Below are 22,150 nucleotides of genomic sequence, written 5' to 3'. Positions count from 1 at the left end.
ATTCAACAAACAAGAACACAAATCAATCAGTTAATAAGACATTAGTCAAATGTTTGACCAATTGATTAACTAATTTTATCTATTTATTCAAGATTGAACAATTATGCTCTTCTGTGTATGAGTTTTTAAGAAAAACTAAAAACCAAAAAGAACCAAAAAATCAAATATCAATAAACAATCCAACCAAATCAACATATAAATACACTTAAGTTATATTAAAAATTGTTTAACTTTTTCTTGAACTAGACATATATGTGATCTTGCTTAAAATTTAAATATTTAATATGGCTATTATAGATGATCCATTTTTTTTAATTTAAAAACTGAATTCTAACGTGTATTTTCACTTACTTAACAAGTGTTTGTTTAAATATTGCGATCTCCTTATTCTTTCTCTTACTAGCACAAGATTTAATAAGCTCATATATCTTTTCAAAATTTTAGTATTATTTTATTGGCAATTTTTAAAACTAAACAGGGCATATCTGTTATGAACAGGCTCTTTACCGATTATTTTATTGGGCTGGTATTTGGATTAGTTGTTAAAATGAGAAAATACCAATATGTGATGTGGGATTCGGATTGAGAAAATCCATTAAAATATTAGGGCTCGTTTGGTATGAGGGACAAGGAATAATTAATCTCGCGACTAAATTTAAGAAGAGTTTATCACATGTTTGATTGAGAGAAAATTGTGTATAATTAATCCCGGGATTGTAGTATTTTTTATCCCCATCAAAAGATGGAATAACTAATCCCAGGATAATTAATCCTGGGATAACATCTTTCCAACCAAACGACCTCTTAGAATACTGAAGGAAATAGAGGAGATACAAATAGCATGTGTATGTAGTTGTTAGGCTAAGCTAGAACTTGGTCTTTTCTTTTCATTAGCTATTTTGTAATAGCAATCTGGAACCTCCCTTTTCTTTTTTTTTCTTTTTTTTTGGTTCCATAAATCAGTTGTAATTCCTCAGTTTGGTTGAATATCAGATTATCTTTTCATTTGGTAAACTAGATGAGGAAAGGCCCGTATACGGGCTCAATATTGCAATTTCTTTGGAAAATTACCAGCTATGTGCTTTTATAAGTAGCTTATTATAAAAATTGACCAATTTATTAAATATTATTAATATTAGAGAAATGTTACCAATTAGTTATTTGTAGCCAAAAAATATTAAATTTCCGTTTTCTTTTGAGTGAGTATTATTAGATTAGATTGAGCACATCTTAAGGGGTTTGAATCTCAGTTATGGGATGATTTGACTGAGGTTTGAATTGAAAATCTTAAATAGAAGATGAAACCTGATAAAAATGAGATGTGTATCATACTGTGTATCATTTGTGTATCATATATGTATCATATTTGTATAAAAGGTGTATCACATGTATATCCATATATATTTGTATGTGTGATACATATTTGATACATGTGTCGCAAAAGAATTTTTTGAATTCTAACTACGATTTTTGATACCAAATCACCTCCAATCTTCCTCAAAAATCGTATATTTGACTCATCTATATGTTTTTAATGAATTTCAACCATACCCATTGAAAAAGGTCCCCTTTTACTTAGAAAGAACCTTATTTCTTTTCGTCTTGCATCTAATGTTACTGATCACGCTTAAAAATATGGAAAGAGATCTTTGTGTGTGATTCTTGGAGAGAAAGAACCTTAATTATTTAGATTTTCAATTTTTATATGTGTTTTGGCTAGTGTTGATAAGTCTATGATTAATGGTTAGAGGTTGGTAAGTTGGAACTTATTTGAGACATTTATGTAATATTCTTATTTTAAAAATGTTATTTGTTGGTGCTCAGTTAAATTTTTGATAAATAAATTATCATTATCATATTATGGATTGAAAATGATATTGGGGTCACAATTTACAATTAATTTATTTTAATAATTTACATAAAATTAAGCTACAAATTATAACTTGTTTAAGTTGTTTCAATTAACATAAAAAGATTACGTGCTATAATACTCATTTTAACCTCTGATTAGTGTCAAACACAAACATCAAATTGAAAAATTGATATCAATGATATTATTTCCCCATTGTATTTGAATATATATATATTTTTTAAAAGAGAATACATTAAAAAGTAGCAAGTGTCGTCTATATTAATATAATTTTCTAGAATCAAAAGAATACCAATCTATCTTATATAAACTAATCTGAAATACATCCAAATTGGTCTTGCAAGTGTTTCGACAGTGGGACCGATTAGCTACTTGATGAAAGAAATCTCATTCTTTATAATACGATAAAAGACGGAAAAAAACTATGATTTTACTTCATATCTTGTATACATCAAAATTAAGGTTTTTTTTAGTTCAATAAGCAAAGAGAACTTCCAAGGGGATTTGCATTCCTAATGAAGCAATTTACTACTTCAAACAAAGAGAACAATAGCACTAAAACAAATATTAACATGATATACATTGCCTTTTTATTATTATATTTTTTACATGATATAAATTGTAGGAATTCAATATAGCAGTTTAAATTATATTTTATTATAACTCATTTAAAATGATGTTAACTGGTGATAAAATAATAAATATTTGATAGAAGTCTACATAAATTATACGGATTTTAATTTTTCCTCAATTTAAGGAGGTGGGAGAAATGTTTCTATTTTTTTTTTAATAGAATTATCGCATTTTAATTTTCATAATGAAATAATATAAAAATTATAACAAGAAATATCTAAGACAATTTATTGACAATTGAAAACTTATCATGGAAGAATGGACAACAACAACAACAACAACAACAACAACAACAACAACAACAACAACAACAACAACAACAAAAATTCCAGTGTAATGTAATCCCACAAGTGAGGTTTGGGGAAGGTAATGTGTAACCCCTAGATTATATTTTTACATCAATTCAGTATATAAGAGATAGACTCCCAGTACAGTAGGAACAAATTTCATTACTTAAATTAACTTTTGAGGTTTAACAAACTATACTTTTTAAAATGACTTTTGAATATAAAAAATTTTAGTTTGAAATCGCTTTCAAATAGTGTGGATATATTAAACCATTTAATTCTATTTTTAAACTGCTTTAAAATAGTATGGGTAAATATAAAAATTTTGTAAATTTTTGTTGCCCTATTATTTAAAAATTAATTTTACGCTCTCTATGGAAACTTCTATTTGACTAAAACAAAATTAATAATTTTACATAAAAAAAAGGTTCACAGTACTGATCGAATCCAAGCCTGCACTACTATTGAGTAGCGAGGATGGTCGATGCAGTTTTACCCAATAAGGTCGGGATCGAATCCATAGGGAGTTAATTGATTTGGAATTAGGTTTATATCTAAGTTTAGATGCGTGTTTTGTTCCTAATTACGCTTCCATGCATTTTAGTTTTGATTCTACTTCTAATTCTATTCTATTATATGCAATGATTAAAGCTAAGTACAATATTTTTTATGTTGGTTTTCAAGTGTTTAAAAGGACTGGGGTAGTGACTTTCGCCTGGGTGGACATCTAACGGGTAGTAATAATCTAGGGCAAGCTTGATTAATTTGGGGTCGTGATATAGTTATCTCACCCAAGTACTCACTCTATACCTCTCGATAGTTTGAGTGATTTTGCCAAATTTGGCTTTCTCAAGTCCAAATGGGTATTCATGCAAGTCACGTGATATTAGCTCAAGTCGGGTATTACTATCTCTAGGTTTAACCCTTTAATTGGGGCTATTAATTTCTTGAGTTCACCCCAATTCCTTGTTAGCCTAATTTTACTAGACTTAGTACCTCTTTCTCAAGAAGAGACTAAGTTATAAAGGCATGAACCAGTGCTTGCAACCACTAATTCTACAATTCTAGCAAGAACTAGGCTAAATATCACTAACTCATAAATATTCAAGCCCTAAAATTCAGTATCCATCAAATACCCACCCTAGGGTTGGGTCACAACCCTAACTATGGGTCTAGCTACTCATAGAAATAGCAGAAATCAAAGATGAAAAGAAGATAAAATTCATAATACTAGATTAAAAGATGAAAATCTAATGTTAAAAGGTGAATCTAATACAAAATTGCCCAAAAGGGAAGTTCCAGACGTCTTACGTGCTCAACAAATACACAACATAACCTAAATATAGCAAAAAGTTCTATTTATACTAAGCTGAAATTTCCGAACAAAAATACCCCTGCGGAGTTTACGCGGCCGCATATTTTGACCGCGACCGCACTCCTGCTTTAGCGGCCACGTAATTTTGATCGCGGTCCACGTTTTTCACTTCTGGATCTGGGTTTCGCGGATCGCGTAATTTCCATCACGGTCGCGTAGGAGACTTCCGCGGTCGCATAATCTTGACGCGGACCGCACTTCTTATTTTTGCTTAAAATATAAGCTCTCTGAACTTCAGCAACCGCGGTCCGCATAATTCCAATCGCGGCCGCGCAGGGACTTTCGCGGCCGCACCTTTTTGACGCGGTTCGCGTTCATGTTTTAACCCAAAAATTCATCTATCTGAATCTTTCTTTCGCGGACCTCGAAATAGTGCTCGCGACCGCATTATAGCTTTCGTGGCAGCACAATATTTGTGTGGTCCGCGTTTCACATCTTTTGGCCCAGTCTTAGTTTTTGTTCAAGTTTTGACTCCTTTATGAGTTGATTATGACTCATTTGGCTCATTTTGAACAATCTCTGCAAGCAATCATGTTACATTAGTTTTCAGGAATACCTTCACGCATTTTTGGCCCTAAACACAAGTAAAAGAGAACAAATAACAGGTTAAAATCCTACTTATCAAGTACTTCCTGCAAAAATTGTCTAATTGACAGTGACATACAGTGCATTTAAGAAAAAAGGTTCACAGTACTTCATGAAAAAAAGAGAGTTGTGGCTACTAGCTAGGGGAATGTGGGGTCCACGTGTATCAAACATTACCTGTTAAGAAATGCAATGAGGGGTTTTATTTTTAAAAAGGCAAAATATATAAGTTACCCTGAATTATGGACCAAATTCATGTTATACACTTTTTGCGGACAAAAATTACCTTACACACTCAACTTTTCTATAGTGTAACTAGGACATACCTTTTTATTACGTGGCACACGCGTGATTTACATGCAAAAAGAACGCGTTAACACTATAAAACACTTTTAAAAGTGTATATCTAAGTGGCATATGTCAAAAATTATATTTTATCTTCTTTTTTTGTCATCCATGTTGTCTTCTTCGTTGGACCTGCCATCCTCTTTTCTCTTCTCCATGATTTTACAATCCAAATATCATATCACTTGGGCTCCTAACTTTCAGAAACTTTCAGAAAATTAGTAGCAAATTCGATGTTCTTAGAGATTCGAACAAATTAACAGCTGAAAATGACGGTGCCGTCAATTTGGATTCCGGTGATGCGACATCGTCGTGGTCGAATATGTTGCCGGAGATGCTATTAAAGAGTATAAAACGAGTCGAGGCTTCTAAGGACCGATGTTCCGTCAATTTGGGTTCCACCATATTCAGGTAAAAGGAGATTGAAAATTTAGAACTTTTTGGTGTTAATCTCATAGCAGAGACGTCAAGATATATGACTCACTTTTGCTTTGCTTTCTCTTGACTGAGATTTTATTTCTTTGTCTTTGAATTATCTTGGTCAATAAATTCGAATTTTAGTTCTTTGTCTTCGAATTATCTTGCTCAATGAATTCGAATTTGTTTTAGACTTTGTACTGTATATTAAAGGTCTCATTATCTGTGCATTATCTCTTATGACCATCGCCGCATAGTGTTACTTCTGAAATGTTAGATCTGACAAATTTTGGTTTGAATTGTGGTTATGATTTTTGTGGTGGTCGGAGGGGAAGATGGAGGTGAAAGAGATGTGGTTGAAGAAGACGAAGGTATATGTATAATTTTATATTTTTTATTATTATTTTAAGTTAATGACACGTGTCACGACCTAGTTGGTACGTGACATTAAACATAATTTAGTAAATTTGTCATGAAAAAAAAGGTGTGTCTTAGTTACATTATAGAAAGGTTGAGTGTGTAAGGTAATTTTTATTCGCAAAAAGTATGTAACAGAGATTTGGTCCATAGTTTAGGCCTCAGGGGGTAACTTATGTATTCTGCCTTTAAAAAATGCAAAGAATACATGAGTTTTTATGAAATGACATATATGCTCGTGGTCGACCATCTTTTCATTTCTATATAATAGAAATATGGATCCATTACAATATCATTGTTTTAGGTTTCGTAATCAGTTTTGCATTTTATATTGAAAATTATTAGGAATCATTTTATTCTTTTCATAGGTTTGGTTAAGCTTGAAAGTATATATACAACAATCCAGTATAATCTCACTCAGCGGTGTATAAACCAAATCAAAAAATTACACCAAACCGAAAAGTCAAATCAAACCGATTAAAAAACCCGACTAGGTTTGGTTTGATTTGGTTTGGTATTGAGTAAAAAAACCGAACCAAACCGATATATAAATATATAATTTTTATATATACTTTTAAGATTTTATATAGAATTTTCTTTAAAAAATATCTAGAAATATTTGGGATTCTCTTACGGAATATAATATTAAATAGAATATGAAGTGCTCCATATTTATTAACCTTAAATAATGGGTTGTATGATCACTTTTTTATCAAGTGTTACTGAAATGCGTCAATCTCTTTGTTCTTCCATATTCATATGTTAAGATCTATTAAATTCTTATATCTTTTCGAATTTGAAGTGGTTATTATTATTTAGGTATCATCTTGATTTTTATGTTTAGTTACTAAATTTTGTTAACCTTGAAAGTGTACATCAACGAAAATTATTGTCAGACGACTAAAAAATTAACTATCATGTGTTACTAAGAAAATTCTCCTATAAGAATATTTTAATAGATAATATGTTTGTCAAGTTTTTAAATTTTTACTAAACATATACTTACTTATAAAAAATTTAACAAAGTAAGATTGAAATAATATTTAAGTAACAAAAAATCCGAAAAACCCGAAAAATCAGACAAAATCGAACCAATCCAAACCGATATAGTTGGTTTGGTTTTGATAAAAACCGAACCAACCTGATTCATGTGCACCCCTAACCTCATTAGTGGGGTCTGGCTTGAAAATATATATATATATACATAAATTTGTAGTTAGATTAATGAAGGGGGAAATAAGTATAATTTATTGAGGAGCAAATCTCTCACACATAGATAATTATAAGGGAAAATGATATTGCATAGCCGCTCTCAAAATAATAGCCGAATTTTTTTTTATTACATACATATATATATATATATATATATATATATAAATTCTATATATTTTTGCAGCTACCGAATATAAATAATTTTTGCCGCGGACTATAACTGATGTTTGCGATGATAACATCATATCAATGTAACATATACATTTTGTTGGAACCGACTTTTTTGTTATATTTCTCCCTATACTACAACATTTTACCTATAACATAAATCCAACACTATATGCTTTATAAAATTACTCTCTATAACAACAACAACAACAACCTAGTAAAATTCTACTAATGGGGTTTGGGGAGGGTAGTGTGTACGCAGACCTTACCCCTACCCCAAAGGAGTAGAGAGGCTATTTCCGAAAGACCCTCGGCTCAAGAAAACAAAAAGACAAAAGGACAAAAGGAGACAATATTAGTATCACCACAACAATCATAGGAAAAATAGGAACACCATGAAATGCAAAAGAAAGATGCAAAGCAAAAGCGATAGTTAGTAAATAGGACATGCACTGAAAAGCGAAGTAGTAAAACACAACATTGTCACTAGATATCTTAGACAAAAACCCTACCTGACTAGTCTCACAATGGTACGAAGTAAGTTAAGACTCAACTACATCCTAACCTACAACTCTAATACTCGACTTCCACATCTTCCTATCAAGTGTCATGTCCTCGGAAATCTGGAGCCTCGCCATATCCTGTCTGATCACCTCTCCCCAATACTTCTTAGGCCGCCCTCTACCTCTTCTCGTGCCCTCCACAACCAGCCGCTCACACCTCCGTACCGGAGCATCTGGGCTTCTCCTTTGAACATGTCCAAACCATCTAAGCCTCACTTCCCGCATCTTGTCATCAATGGGAGCCACGTGCACTTTCTCCCAAATAACATCATTCCTAATCTTATCTATCCTAGTGTGCCTGCACATCCATCTCAACATCCTCATTTATGCTACTTTCATCTTCTGGATATGTGAGTTCTTAACGGGTCAACACTCAACCCCATACAACATGGCCGGTCTAACCACCACTTTATAGAACTTACCTTTGAGTATTGGTGGCACTCTCTTGTCACACAAGACTCCAGATGCTAACCTCCACTTCATCCATCCTACCCCAATACGGTGTGTGACATCCTCGTCGATCTCCCCTCCCCCTGGATAACTGAACCAAGGTACTTGAAGTTGCCTCTACTCGGGATGACATGTGATTCAAGCCTCACATTCACGCCCACTTCCCCTGGCTCAGCGCTGAATTTATACTCCAGGTATTCCGTCTTCGTCCTGCTCAGCTTGAAACCCTTAGACTCAAGAGCCTGTCTCCAAACCTCTAGCCTCTCGTTAACACCGGCTCGCGACTCATCAATCAGAACTAGGTCATCAGCGAATAGCATGCACCATGGCACCTCCCCTTGAATATGGTGTGTTAACGCGTTGATCACTAGGGCGAATAAGAACGGACTGAGCGCAGAACCTTAGTGTAACCCCATTACAACCGAAAAATGCTCAGAGTCGCCTCCTACTGTCCTAACCCGAGTCTTAGCCCCATCATACATGTCCTTAATCGCCATAATGTAGGGAACCGACACACCTTTTACCTCCAGGCATCTCCAGAGAACTTCTCTAGGAAACTTGTCATACGCTTTCTCTAGGTCAATAAAAACCATGTGCAGATCCTTCTTCCTTTCTCTGTACAGTTCCACCAACCTCCTAACAAGGTGTATAGCTTCTGTAGTCGAGCGACCCGGTATGAACCCGAACTGGTTGTCGGATACAGACACTGTCATCCTCTCCCTCACTTCAACCACCCTCTCCCACACTTTCATGGTATGACTCAGTAATTTGATACCCCTATAATTGTTACAACTCTGGATATCACCTTTGTTCTTATACAATGGGACCACCGTATTCCACCTCCACTCATTCGGCATCCTCTTCGCCTTTAAAATAACATTAAACAACCTAGTCAACCACTCCAAACCTGCTCTCCCCACACACTTCCAAAATTCCACCGGAATCTCGTCTGGCCCGGTCGCTCTGCCCCTACTCATCTTACGCATAGCTCCCACGACCTCATCAACCTCGATACGCCTGCAATACCCAAAGTCACGGTGACTCTCGGAATGCTCCAATTCACCTAGCACAATATCCCGATCCCCTTCTTCATTCACTTTTACTCAAATATCTATATATTTATTATTTATAATAATAACCAAAATACAATCTATAAATTATATTTTATTGAAGACATGACTTTAATACATTTTGTAAGTTCCAACAAGGAATCTAGAATATTAAACACTCTTATAGCTTGGAACATGTATGTACCAAAAATAAGATAACTTGGAACATGAGAAACTAAAAGATGTAGTCGGAAACTCTTGGTATTTTGCTATTTTACCACATCTTTCACCATTTTAATTGTTTTAAATTTTTAAATTAAATAATTCTAGTACCTTTCGTAGCATAAACAAATTGAAAACGTGAGTTTTTGAATATTATGTTTATAACAGTCATATAAGACATAAATTTCAAATGTTGTTATCAACAAAAGATTATAATAGACCAGACTATGATAGAGTTTCGACTGGTAATATTTTGCAATGAAGCAAAAAGGTCTATAATGCATTCGAAGAGTTGATATTTTCTGTCTTTTGTGCTTTTATAGAAGTGTATACACTAGTTCATATATATATATATATATATATATATATATATATATATATATATATATATATATACCAAAAATATATATATTTCCAGCTTTCATTTTGAGAACGTCTATAAATTATCATTTTCCTTTAATTATAGTATATATATATATATATATATATATATATATATTTCCAGCTTTCATTTTGAGAACGTCTATAAATTATCATTTTCCTTTAATTATAGTATATATATATATATATATATATATATATATATATATATATATTTCCAGCTTTCATTTTGAGAACGTCTATAAATTATCATTTTCCTTTAATTATAGGCAAAGTATTTCATCATCTGAATGAATGATAACTCGAATCCTGCTATTTTATTTCGCGCATAAAAGAAGCACAACAATGTTAACCAAGTTCATCGTCTACAGAAGAGTAAAAAAAAAGTTATATATATTTATCAAATATGAAAAAAACACTTTTTAAATGAATTGACTAGATACATATTACTATACTCTAAAGCGATTATCTGAAAACTACTACTTTGAATAAAATGCTTATCAACAAAAATAATCTTCGAAAGCTTGGCCAAACAAGCTGTCACTCTTGAAACCACAATTCTGAAAGTTCTCTTTAAACCAACTTTGATTCGGGAAACAGATGCAGACAAATTACAAAAGATAGCAAACCATTAAACTCTATACTACCAATAATTAACAACCCAGTAAAATTTCACTAATGAGGTCTGAGGATATGTACGCAGACCTTACCCCTACCCCGAAGGGTAGAGAGGCTGTTTCCGAAAGACGTCCGGCTCAAGAAAACAATTACTACCAACAATTACTATAACTTTAAAGTTGCCGGCTGTTTCATGTTCGGCAGCTTACCTAACTCTGTACCAAATTTATACTACCAACGAACCATCCAAAAACGATAATAGACGCCAGTAATCAAATAACAATAAAGCCTACATACAGCCACAGAGCCTATATACACAATGATAGACGCCAATAATCAAATAACAATAGAGCTTCATAGAGAGCTCACCGAATTCCGGCAGCCAACATAAAAGACAGCTACAAGCACCTATCTCTAGTTATTATTGTTAGTTTCTATAGCAGAGATATCACAACGCTGTTCAGATGTTTGATCTTCACCCAATGCTACCATAACAAGAAGCAAAACAGGCTGAAGATAGCCTTTCCAGTTATCACATTTAATAGTATTACTTAACAGGTCATTTACAAAGAAGCAAAATGAAGCGAAAGAAAGAACTTCCCACACAACCAATATCAACTCCGTAGTAATTCAGTCCTTTTTCCTCTCTTAGCTCCATATTTCTTAAACCAAGTATTTCATACAAAAACACAAAACTAGGAAGAGAGAAAAAACAAGAAACGATTCAAGCACGCCCAAAAATAAAGGTCTAAGCCTAAGTTGTTCGGACTCCGGTGCGGTCATCCGATATAGGCACGGATCCGAGTGTCGGATTCGGTAAAATTTGAATTTTAAGATTCAGGGTGCGAATCCAAGTATGGATACGGGTGAGAGAATTCAGCTAAAAAATTCAAAATAATAAAAAATAGAACTATAAGTCCGAGCTCAGAACACGACCCCTTAAATTCTTGATTTTTCTGAACACAAAGCAGCAAAATATAAGACAAGTACTACAATATTGAAGGTATGTCATTTCGCATGTCTTAAATCTGTTTTATTTTTAATTTTGAGAAATCAAAATCTCAATTTCCCCCAAAATTTGTCGATGGACACAGGTCAAAGTATGCAAAGTTAGTTGACCGAATCTGGGACGTATCCCGCTCACGCTCCCGTGTCTAGACGGGTGCGGCACCAAAGACAAAAAGGCCGCGCAACTTAGGTGTAAGCAAATGTTTATGAGGATTCTCTCTCTAGACAACTATGTTAAAGCTGCATTCAGAAGATAAAAGCAGAAATATCAGTCTAACTTGGGAGATTCATCATTTTCAGTTGCAGATACAAAAAGTTTCCGAGTCACTAAATACTAAAAGAACAGAATTGCAAAGGTTATTCAACTATTACTGCATTAGAGATCAAACACAATTCAACAATTCCAATACTCAACCAAATTCATCCAAAATAAACCCCACTTCCCCTTAAGTTTAACCTCAAGGTTTGAATGAACTCAAATATATAGATGATCTCAGTCATGAAGCGTCCCCAAAATATCCTCATCCCGGTACAAATGAAACCTGCCAGAAAATCATCAAGAATGTTAAGAAAATCAACGAAATTGAAAACTTAACAGCAATTCAAGGTCAAGTAACAAAGTACACTCACTCTTTCTCCCCCAACTTGACTTGTGTACCACCATACTCGGGCAACAAGACAGTGTCACCCTCCTTGACAGCAGTGGGAATCAAGTTTCCTGCCTTGTCACGCAGCCCTGGCCCAACAGCCACCACTTTACCGGAATTCAGCTGAAATTCACAAACACCAACATATCCCAACTTTAGGTAAAATTCAAAACAATAGAACACTAGTAACAGATTGATCACCAATCAACTATGTATCAATCAAATATATCCCCTGTATTTGTTCGGCCACTGTTATTAAAATGCAAAACGAGTACTTCTGAAGCCATGTGCTTCAACTAATGAAGCACATACTGATCTTGACGAGATGCAGTCAGTTCTCTTAATCACAACTTTGAGGAGTTGAATTAATATGGGCATTATCATTTATTGGATATTGAAATTAGTTCTTTAATCGCAATTGATACATAATACTGTATCACAACTTCAAGGAGTTGAATTAACATAGGCATTATGTATATTGGATACTGAAAGTATCCGTTATAATACTGAATCTACATATGTTTAGCATCTCTTAATGTCATAAATTGTGAGCTCTACACTTCTCACTTTTCGCTTCAAGCCCCAGGCCTTGAGCCTTTTGCATCTTCCACTTTTAAAAACACCAATTCCGTTAATTTGGATCCATTTCAGTCAAATGCCTCAAGACACTTTACAGGTTCTCCAAATTTAACACTTAAATAACACACAATACCCCCAGAATATCCCCAATCCCAAACCAAACTAGTTGAGTTCTTGGCTATGCTATGTGAACCCTAATTTTACTCTTTTCCCTATTCGAACCCATTTCGTTCGAACACTTGCAAATCAGAAATTTTCAAAACTAAATGTTCTCTAATCTTAAATTTATTCTACCTATAGAACCGACAACCAAATTATGTCCCCAAAAATGGAAAACGGTAGCAATAATAAAGCAATGATGAATATTCAATAGTATAATAACACACAGAGCGAAGTAATCATTCGATTACTCAACAAATTAGAAGTGTCTCTAACTATATGTTTTCTGAAAAAGTGACTCACCTTAGAGGATTTCTCAGGGAGAAGAATACCGGCATTAGTTTTAGCAGGGGCGGTGATTTTCTCGATCAAAACCCTGTTGAGTGTTGGGAGCAAACGCTTCGCCATTTCTGCTTTTGTTTTTTTGTGTGGTGGTGAAAGAGCAGACCAAAGGTTTATATGCGAAAAGGGTTCACGAATTGAGTAGAAGGTTCTAGTCTCCTCCTTGGGGTTTAGGGTTTTAACAGGGTATTTCCAAATGGACTGGGTTTAGCAGAACCGTATTTCTGATATTGGGCCTTGCCTGGCCCAGTTTCTATATAGTTGGGAAATTTACACCCCATAACTAAGTTATACACTATATTTATCATAAATACATACACTTTAAATTAAAGTAATTATAATGCATAGCTACTTTTTGAGTTTTATAGCAAATACCTTCTTTCAAATCCTATCTCAACTACACACAAGCGCCTTTTTTTCATTGCTTCCCAAAAGATTCAATCTCGTATGTCGCCGCTGATCAGTCACCGTTGATCCGTCATCGCTGCTCCACCGATCTCGTTCGTCTCTGCTGCTACGCCGGCAAAGCTTTGTCCTCTCCAGTGAACGGTCATCGCTGGCTAATGTTTGGCTACAGTGAAGGATCTCTCACATCTGGTCGGATTTTCGAATTAGTATACTCTTAGATCTTGTCGGATTTTCGTTTGTCTCTGGTGACGAAAAGCCTCGAAGCCTCATTCTCATATCTAACTGGATTTTGATAGATATAATGTGATAGTGTATTCTCAAATCTGGCCGAATTTTTGTTCTTTACCATTTTTAGTTTTAATACAATATATATTGTGTTTTGCTTGGTCAGAAGACTCCATCTCCGGCGAACTTTCTTTTCTTCTTTGCTATTGAGTCGCATATATATAATGATACAAATATATTGTATTATGTACATACACACTCAAATTTGAGTGTATTATGTATGTTTCAATGCAAATACAATTTTATTTTTTTTGTATTTTCGCTTATATTTATGTATTCCGAAGGTGTTTTTTTAGGCAGATGCCAGTATTTTTTGATTTTTTGTTGTTTAAGTACAAGAGAATTAAATACAGTAAATTGAATGGAGTGTAAAAGTAGCTACGAATGAACACAGTGAATTGAATAATGTCGAATATCATTGTAACTTTGATTTTTTATTGTTTAAATACAGCTGAATTGAATAGAGTGAAATTGAATATAATGTAAAATAGTTAAGAATAAATATAGCCGAATTGAATACAGTGTATACAACCAAATTGAATACAACGACATACACCTTATTTCTTAATTTTTTGTTGTTTGAATACAAATGAATTCAATACAATATAAAATATATAAGAACAAATACATCTGAATTCAATACAGTGTATACAACCAAATTGAATACAACAACATACATCCTATGACAAGCAATTAGTAGCTACAAAATGTAATTAGCTAAATTATAGCTACGCTTTGCAATAAGCCTCCAAGCAATAGTCATTTTTTAAAAACTCCCCTATTTAGCTCAGTGTATTACTGTATGATATTGATTTTGGGTTTTGTTGTAAGATGTGAGATGATAAAACGTAAGAAAAAATTATACTGTATAGCCACTCTAAAAAAGAATAGTCGGTATAAATTATATCTTCTAGCCATATAATCGGAAAATGTCAGAACTTGCTTTATATTATTTTAAATTGATCATTTTGTGGAGGATAAAATTTAATGGGAAAGTGTCCAAATTTGTCTTGTATTGCTCGAAAATTGTTGGTGATTTGGAACTCTCCGGGAGTCGTTGTGACTTTGGGTATTGTAGGTAGATTAGAGTTGATGAATTTGAGGGGGCTATGCATAAGGTGAGTAGGGGTAAAGCAACCTGGCCAGATAAAATTCCGGTAGAGTTTTGGAAGAGTGCAGGTAAGGCGGACTTGGAGTGACTCACTAGGATATTTAATGTCATTTTTAGAACGAAGAAGATTCCCGAAGAGTGGAGGTAGATTATGATGGTTTCTGTATACAAGAACAAGGGTGATATCCAAAATTACAATAACTATCGGGGTATCAAGCTTCTTAGCCATACTATGAAAGTCTGGGAGCGAGTGGTAAAGCTAAGGGTGAAGAGGAGTGTGTCTATTTTCGAGAACCAGTTTGGGTTTATGCCAGTGCGTTCGACTACAGGAGCTATCCACCTTGTTAGGAAATTGATAGAGCAGTATGAGGAGAAAAAGAAGGACTTGCATATGGTGTTCATCAACTTAGAAAAGGAGTATGGTAAAGTTCCGAGAGAGGTTTTGTGGAGATGTTTGGAGGCTAGAGGTGTACCCATTGCCTACGTTAGGTTGATTAAGGACATGTATTATGGAGTAAAGACCCAAGTGAGGACGGTGGGTGGGGACTCGGACCATTTTTCGGTTATGATGGGGGTCGCATTAGGGGTCGGCACTCAGCCCTTTTTTGTTTGCTCTGGTGATGGACATACTGACGCGCCACATCCAAGGGGAGGTGTCGTGGTGCATGCTATTTGCAGATTATATTATGTTGATTGGCGAGATGCGAGACGGTGCGAATGCGCAATTAGAGGTATGGAGGCAGACCCTAGAATCTAAAGGTTTTAAGTTGAGTAGGACCAAGACAGAATACTTGGAGTGTAAGTTCAGTTGCAAGACTCAAGGAGGGGAAGGGGAGGTAAGGCTGGACTCGCAAGTCAACCCTAGGATAGGGACTTTTAAGTACCTTGGGTTGATTATTCAGGGAGATGGGGAGATTGATGAAGATGTCACACATCGTATTGGGGAGGGATGGATGAAATGGAGACTCACTTCCGTTGTTTTGTGTGACAAGAAGGTGCCACCGAAACTTAAGGGTAAGTTCTACAGAGTAGTGGTCAGACCAATGATGTTGTATGGGCCTGAGTGTTGTCCAGTCAAGATCGCTTATGTCCAGAAGATGAAGGTAGCAGATATGAGGATGTTGAGATGGATGTGCGGGCACACCAGGTTAGATAGGATCGGAAATGAGGTTATTCGCGACAAGGTGGGCGTGACCCCTATTGAAGACAAGATGTGGGAAGCGCGGCTTATGTTGTTTGGTCATAAGAGGAGGGGGAGCACAGACTCCCCGGTGAGGAGGTGTGAGAGGTTAACATTAGAGGGCCTATGAAGAGGTAGAGGTAGGCCAAAGAAAAGGTAGGGAGAGGTGATTAGGCAAGACATAGCGCAACTTCAGCTGACCGAGGACATGACCCTTGATAGGAAGGTATGGAGGTCGAGAATTAGGGTAGTAGATTAGGTAGTCTAGAGTGTTCATAATAGTAATATTGGTACGCAGTCTCGCTTTGTGTTGGTAATATGTTTATGTTATTTTCTTTCATTGTTGATCGCCTTACTATCTTGTTGTTTTTATTCTGCTTTTATATGGCTTTTTGGTATTGTCCCTTCTTGTCTATATTTTTATTAATGTAGTGCTTATACTTTCCTGAGTCGATGGTCAATTGGAAACACCTCCATATCCTCACAAGGTAGGGATAAGGTCTGCGTATATACTACCCTCCCCAAACCCTACGGTGTGGGATAATACTGGGTATGTTGTTGTTGTATTGCTCGAAACTTGCTTTCGTGCACTTTTAGTTCATTAATATTTTTATTACTTGCAAATTATCTTGTATTTGCGCTTGTCACTAATGCAGTTACAACATGAACGGATTACACATATAAAAAAAAATTGAGATTTAAAAAGTATTTATCCTCAACTTTTGGCTATAGTTTGAAATTAACCTCAAGTTGGAGCTCAGTTAAGATCAAGGGCAAATTGAAACTTTTTTTAAAAAGCGAGGGTAATATTAGTAGATCAAAAGTTGAACTGAAGGCAAAGTTGCTCAATTTGGGATAGTACAATAATAAATTAAACCCTTTTCGCCTTGAAATACCACCGTTAGTTGATATTAGTATTTTAAAAGGCGTTTTCGGGGCGAACCCTGGGGCAATGGTGTGGGGCGAAAGTCTCAAGAGGCGTAAGCCCAGCAATTCGGGCCGTACACCCGAGCGTTTGAGGTGTATTTTTTTTAGTGAGGGGTAAGCCCTAGAGACTTTTTCAAATTAAAATAAATTTTGTTGAATAAATCCTTCATATAATACCCTAATTCTCAAAATTCAGTTTGGTAATTACTCAAAAGGTTTAAAAAGGAACTCAAAAGTATTAAATTCAAAAGTCAAAACCTTTTTTATTGATTGAAGCCCTAATTCATGGTCTTTCTCAATTCTTTATCTTATCCGCTAGTCTGCTAATATCTCCTAAAAATAGCGAATATTTAATTTTTTTTACAAATACAAAGAGAACTTCATTCTCTTTCATACCAGCAAGTTCAAAGTTCAAATTGTAGGTTAATCATCATTTTTGTTTCTCTATGTAGAAAACTTTATTCTTTTAGACTCAAGTTACTTGTGCTTATAAGTAGCGTATAATAGATTGTTTTGACTAATTTTTTGTGGGGATGGAGCGTGCGCGCGCGCGCACACACACACACACACACACACACACACACATATATATATATATATATATATATATATATATATATATATATATATATATATATATATATTTTTACCTGTTTATAAATATTTATTATCATTATATTATTTTATAAAATATTAAAAATTAAATACCTATGGGGCTTACGCCTCACTGAGCCATATGTAAAACGACCTGCCTTACGCCCACGCTTTTTAAAACACTGATTTATATTAATTGCATTATTTCATTTGAGTCGAATATCAACTTTATCCGTATATGTAACTAATAGTCAGTATGACAGTATATCCTAAATTTCATTTTGCAACTGATGATATTCATAGTATTTTCAAAGAGTGTAGATAGAAAGAGATAAGATTTTATTTTGATTCCCCGTATAAACAAGGCTTTGACTATTCTTGAGATTTAAAATGTTGAAAAGGCTTAACAAATATTGAAAATAATAGTGTTCGTCTTGCATAAAATAATAATAGCTTTCTTGAAAATTACAACAAATTTTAAAAACTTACGTATTACATTGTATACCATTGCTGTTTAATTAAACAATACATGTATGATTAATTTTGTTTATTCTTTACATTGAGGATATTTCCTTATATTCTATCCATTTCATTTAATATAATTGTATACGGGTAAAACCGAGTCCAATGAGCACCCCGATTTCCCAATGAGGCAAACGGAGCAACGACGTGACTACAAGGAATCAGAATCGGAACCAGGAGCCTCTCGTATCAGGGCCCGAGCAAAATACCTGCCCTCAGAGCTATGAGACCGCGTCTCCCGGGCCCGGTTCGAGTCTCAAAACCTCGGAGAGCATTACCAAGCGGCCGCACACGATTAACAAAGGGCCGTGATATCCGTTCCCAACCGGATATCACGACGTGAATCTCGACCCGTATCGGCGAAAAATCAGTGATTAGCGAAAAGGAAGATTTTTACCTTTCTTAGAATTGTATCTAGGGTAAAACTCCCCTACCATATAAAGGGGAAGCTAATTATTCATTAGGCACACTGTAACACGTATACCTAGGCAATATACTTCTGTTCTCTCTGTTTCTAAAAGTTATTCAAAGTTCTTGTTTTTGTTCATAAGTTCTTCATAAGTGCAAGCTCGGAACCGAAGGCAGGTTCCTTGTTAAGTCTTTAGCCGAGCTTGGACTCACTATCATCATTGGTTTGACTATTTATTATATCTTTTATTTGCTTTATATAACGTTATTAATCACTTGTATTGAATTAGTCTACATATCCTTAAAATCGCGTATAAATTCAATCGTTATCCATTTTCAAGGGTAAACAGTTTGGCCCCCAATGTAGGGCTAAGGATAATAGTGGTAATTTGATACAAATTTCTATAACGCACTATTATTTACGCTTGTTCTTTGAGATTTTAATTTCAAGTGAACTTAAGAATGTCAAACTCTTAGACTCCCACTTGAACGTTGATGTTGAGTCTGACTACCATGGCGAAAATAACAATATAGTACCCAACAACGAGGTGCCTCATGTTGACCCCAATGAAGTCTCGGTTACGGACCCAAACGATGCCAACTCGCATGTGGCCGTCGATGCAAATCTGTCGACCGACCCTGAGAACAGCATTCGCGAAGGAGCCGGATAAGTAGCCCGGGGTACGCACGACGGTAAAGGCTACGAGATCAATCTGCGAGTGATCTTCGAAATGTTACAAGCTCAACATGCGGCGATAGCCCAACTGCAGAACCAAAGCCGTGCTTCCAGCAGAGTTGAGCCCGAACCATCTCGGGAAAACACCCGAAGGAATGAACAAGCCACTGAAAGGCCGGGTGAAGTTGAACCCGGGACTAACCCCGAAATAATAAAGATGCTTGAGGAACTGACAAAGCGGGTGGAATCGGAGAAAAAGAAGATTGAAGCCAACGACAAAAAAGTTGAGACCTATAACTCTAGAGTTGATCAAATCCCAGGAGCACCCCGATATTGAAAGGCCTGGATTCCAATAAATTTGTCCAAAATCCTTTCCCCCTGAGCGCGACACCGAAGTTGATCCAAAAGAAGTTTCGTATGCCCGAAATTCCGAAGTATAATGGAACCACGAATCCAAACAAGCACGTGACCTCCTACACGTGTGCCATCAAGGGAAACGACTTCTAAGATGAGAAATCGAGTCGATTTTGCTGAAAGAGTTCGGAGAAACCCTGTCAAAAGGGGCAATGATATAGTATCGCAACTTACCCCCTAAGTCTATTGATTTATTTTATATGCTTGTAGATGACTTTGTAAAAGCTCATGCAGGGGCCATCAAGGCCGAGACAAGAAAATCAGACATTTTCAAAGTAAAACAAAGAGATAACGAAATGCCCAGGGAATTCATGTCGAGGTTTCAAATGGAACGAATGGACCTGCCTCTGGTCGGGGACGATTGGGCCGTTCAGGCATTCACTCAAGGACTCAACCCCCAAAGCTTTTTGGCTTCACAGCAGCTGAAATAGAATTTGATAGAATACCTGGTGATAACCTGGCCCAACATCCATAACAGGTATCAATCAAAAATTAGAGTCGAGGATGATCAACTTGGGCCCCCCTCTGGGTCCGTTTATCCCATCAGAACTAACGACAGGTATAAGAGAGTCGTTGATCATGAACCAAGACCGAACAGAGATCGGTACCAACCATACAACGGAGATCGAAGGGGCAGCGGATCTGGGGGTAACTATGCGAGAAATTTAAAAAGGAATGACCGAGGCCACAATGGCCGGGAACTCATGAGCAAAAACAGTTTCGATGGGCCACTCGGGGCCAGGGAGGCACCGAGATTATCAGAATACAACTTCAATGTCGATGCTGCCAGCATCGTGTCCTCCATCGGGCACATCAAAGATACCAAGTGGCCTCGTTCATTGTAGTCTGACCATACCCAAAAAGACCCTAACCAGATGTGTAAGTATCATGGCACTCATGGCCACATGACCGAGGACTGCCGACAACTAAGAGAAGAAGTGTTCTGGTTATTCAATAATGGGCATCTTCGGGAATTCCTGAGTGATCGAGCCAAAAATCACTTCAGGAATAGGGAGTCCAACAAACAAACCGAACACGAGGAAACTCAACACGTCATTAACATGATCATTGGTAGAGTTGACGTCCCCCAGGGACCGATGCTGAAGAGCACTAAGGTGTCCATCACAAGTGAAAAACGAACCCTAGATTATATACCGGAGGGAACCATCTCTTTCAACGATGAGGACATTGAAGGCATCATGCAACTGCATAATGATGCACTGGTAATATCTGTACTCATAAATAAATCTCGAGTTAAGTGTGTCTTAATTGATCCAGGTAGCTCGACCAATACCATCAGATCGAGGGTCGTATAACAGTTGGGTCTGCAAGCCCAAATAGTGCCTGCAGTCCGGGTTTTAAACGGATTTAACATGGCGTGCAAAACTACTAAAGGAGAGATAACCGTACCGGTGAACACCGCTAGGACCATTCAGGAAACGAAGTTCTATGTGATTAAAGGGGATATGAGGTATAATTCTCTATTCGGAAGGTCATGGATTCACAACATGAGGGCAATGACACTACACCGGGCACTGAAATTCCCCGCACCGGGAGGGATCAAGACGGTTTACAGAGAGCAACCAGCCACAAAAGAAATGTTCGCGGTCGATGAGGTGATCCTGGCGTCCACATTCTCGATATCAAAGAACATGCGGCCGACTAGGAAGTAAGAAGCAAAATAGCAATCACCGATACCGTCCCCGACTAAACCAAAGAAGTAAGAAGCGAGCGAGGATGATGATTACGGATTTCCTAGTTCGTTCATCACCCCTAACGATTCTGATCCCGCCAAATCGACGGTCGAGGAGCTGGATCAAGTCATATTGATTGAACACTTGCCCAATCGGAAGGTATACCTGGACACGGGGTTAACTCCCGAGCTCAGAAAAGAACTCATTAAATTCCTTATGGCTAACATAGATTGCTTCGCTTGGTCCCATCTTGATATGATAGGGATCCCGCCAGAAATAACCACTCATAAGCTGAGCTTGGATCTGAAGTTCCACCCAGTTAAACAGAAGAGGAGGCCTCAGTCCGAAGTCAAGCACGTGTTCATCAAAGACGAGGTATCTAAACTCACTTAAAATAGGTTTCATTCGGGAAGTTAAATACCCAGACTGGTTGGCTAACGTAGTAGTAGTACCTAAAAAGGGAAATAAATTAAGAATGCGCGTAGATTACAAAGACTTGAATAAGGCATGCCCCAATGATTCTTTTCCTTTTCTTAACATCGATCGCATGATCGATGTGACAACCGGGCACGAGATACTCAGCTTTCTTGATGCCTATTTATGG

General features: G+C 36.2%; 1 protein-coding gene and 1 long non-coding RNA gene across 2 annotated transcripts; one reads left to right on the top strand and one right to left on the bottom strand.

The window, feature by feature from the left end:
• Positions 1 to 10,431: 10,431 nt before the first annotated feature.
• On the top strand, positions 10,432 to 12,128 carry LOC108944216 (uncharacterized). The gene is made up of 2 exons (XR_001968201.3): positions 10,432 to 11,338; positions 11,791 to 12,128. It is a non-coding gene; the product is annotated as an uncharacterized lncRNA (long non-coding RNA).
• On the bottom strand, positions 11,869 to 13,487 carry LOC104090940 (10 kDa chaperonin, mitochondrial-like). The gene is made up of 3 exons (XM_009596153.4): positions 13,289 to 13,487; positions 12,231 to 12,370; positions 11,869 to 12,142 (listed from the first exon to the last, which is right to left on the bottom strand). The coding sequence occupies exons 1-3, from the start codon at positions 13,391 to 13,393 to the stop codon at positions 12,094 to 12,096; spliced, it is 294 nt and encodes a 97-aa protein (XP_009594448.1). The 5' UTR covers positions 13,394 to 13,487; the 3' UTR covers positions 11,869 to 12,093.
• Positions 13,488 to 22,150: the final 8,663 nt, after the last annotated feature.

This window comes from Nicotiana tomentosiformis, chromosome 5, assembly GCF_000390325.3.
Source record: "Nicotiana tomentosiformis chromosome 5, ASM39032v3, whole genome shotgun sequence".
In the NCBI taxonomy this organism is placed as follows: domain Eukaryota; kingdom Viridiplantae; phylum Streptophyta; class Magnoliopsida; order Solanales; family Solanaceae; genus Nicotiana; species Nicotiana tomentosiformis.
The sequence above is the reverse complement of the archived record's forward strand: the minus strand, read 5'-3'. Positions and strand labels throughout refer to the sequence as shown.

What these genes read in the sequence shown, in the direction of transcription:
- LOC104090940 (XM_009596153.4), bottom strand. Translation starts at nt 13,393, where the DNA reads ATGGCGAAGCGTTTGCTCCCAACACTCAACAGGGTTTTGATCGAGAAA. An exon ending in TCCCTGAGAAATCCTCTAAG is followed by an intron (nt 12,371 to 13,288) that starts GTGAGTCACTTT and finishes TGTGAATTTCAG; the next exon opens with CTGAATTCCGGTAAAGTGGT. An exon ending in GTCAAGTTGGGGGAGAAAGA is followed by an intron (nt 12,143 to 12,230) that starts GTGAGTGTACTT and finishes ATTTTCTGGCAG; the next exon opens with GTTTCATTTGTACCGGGATG.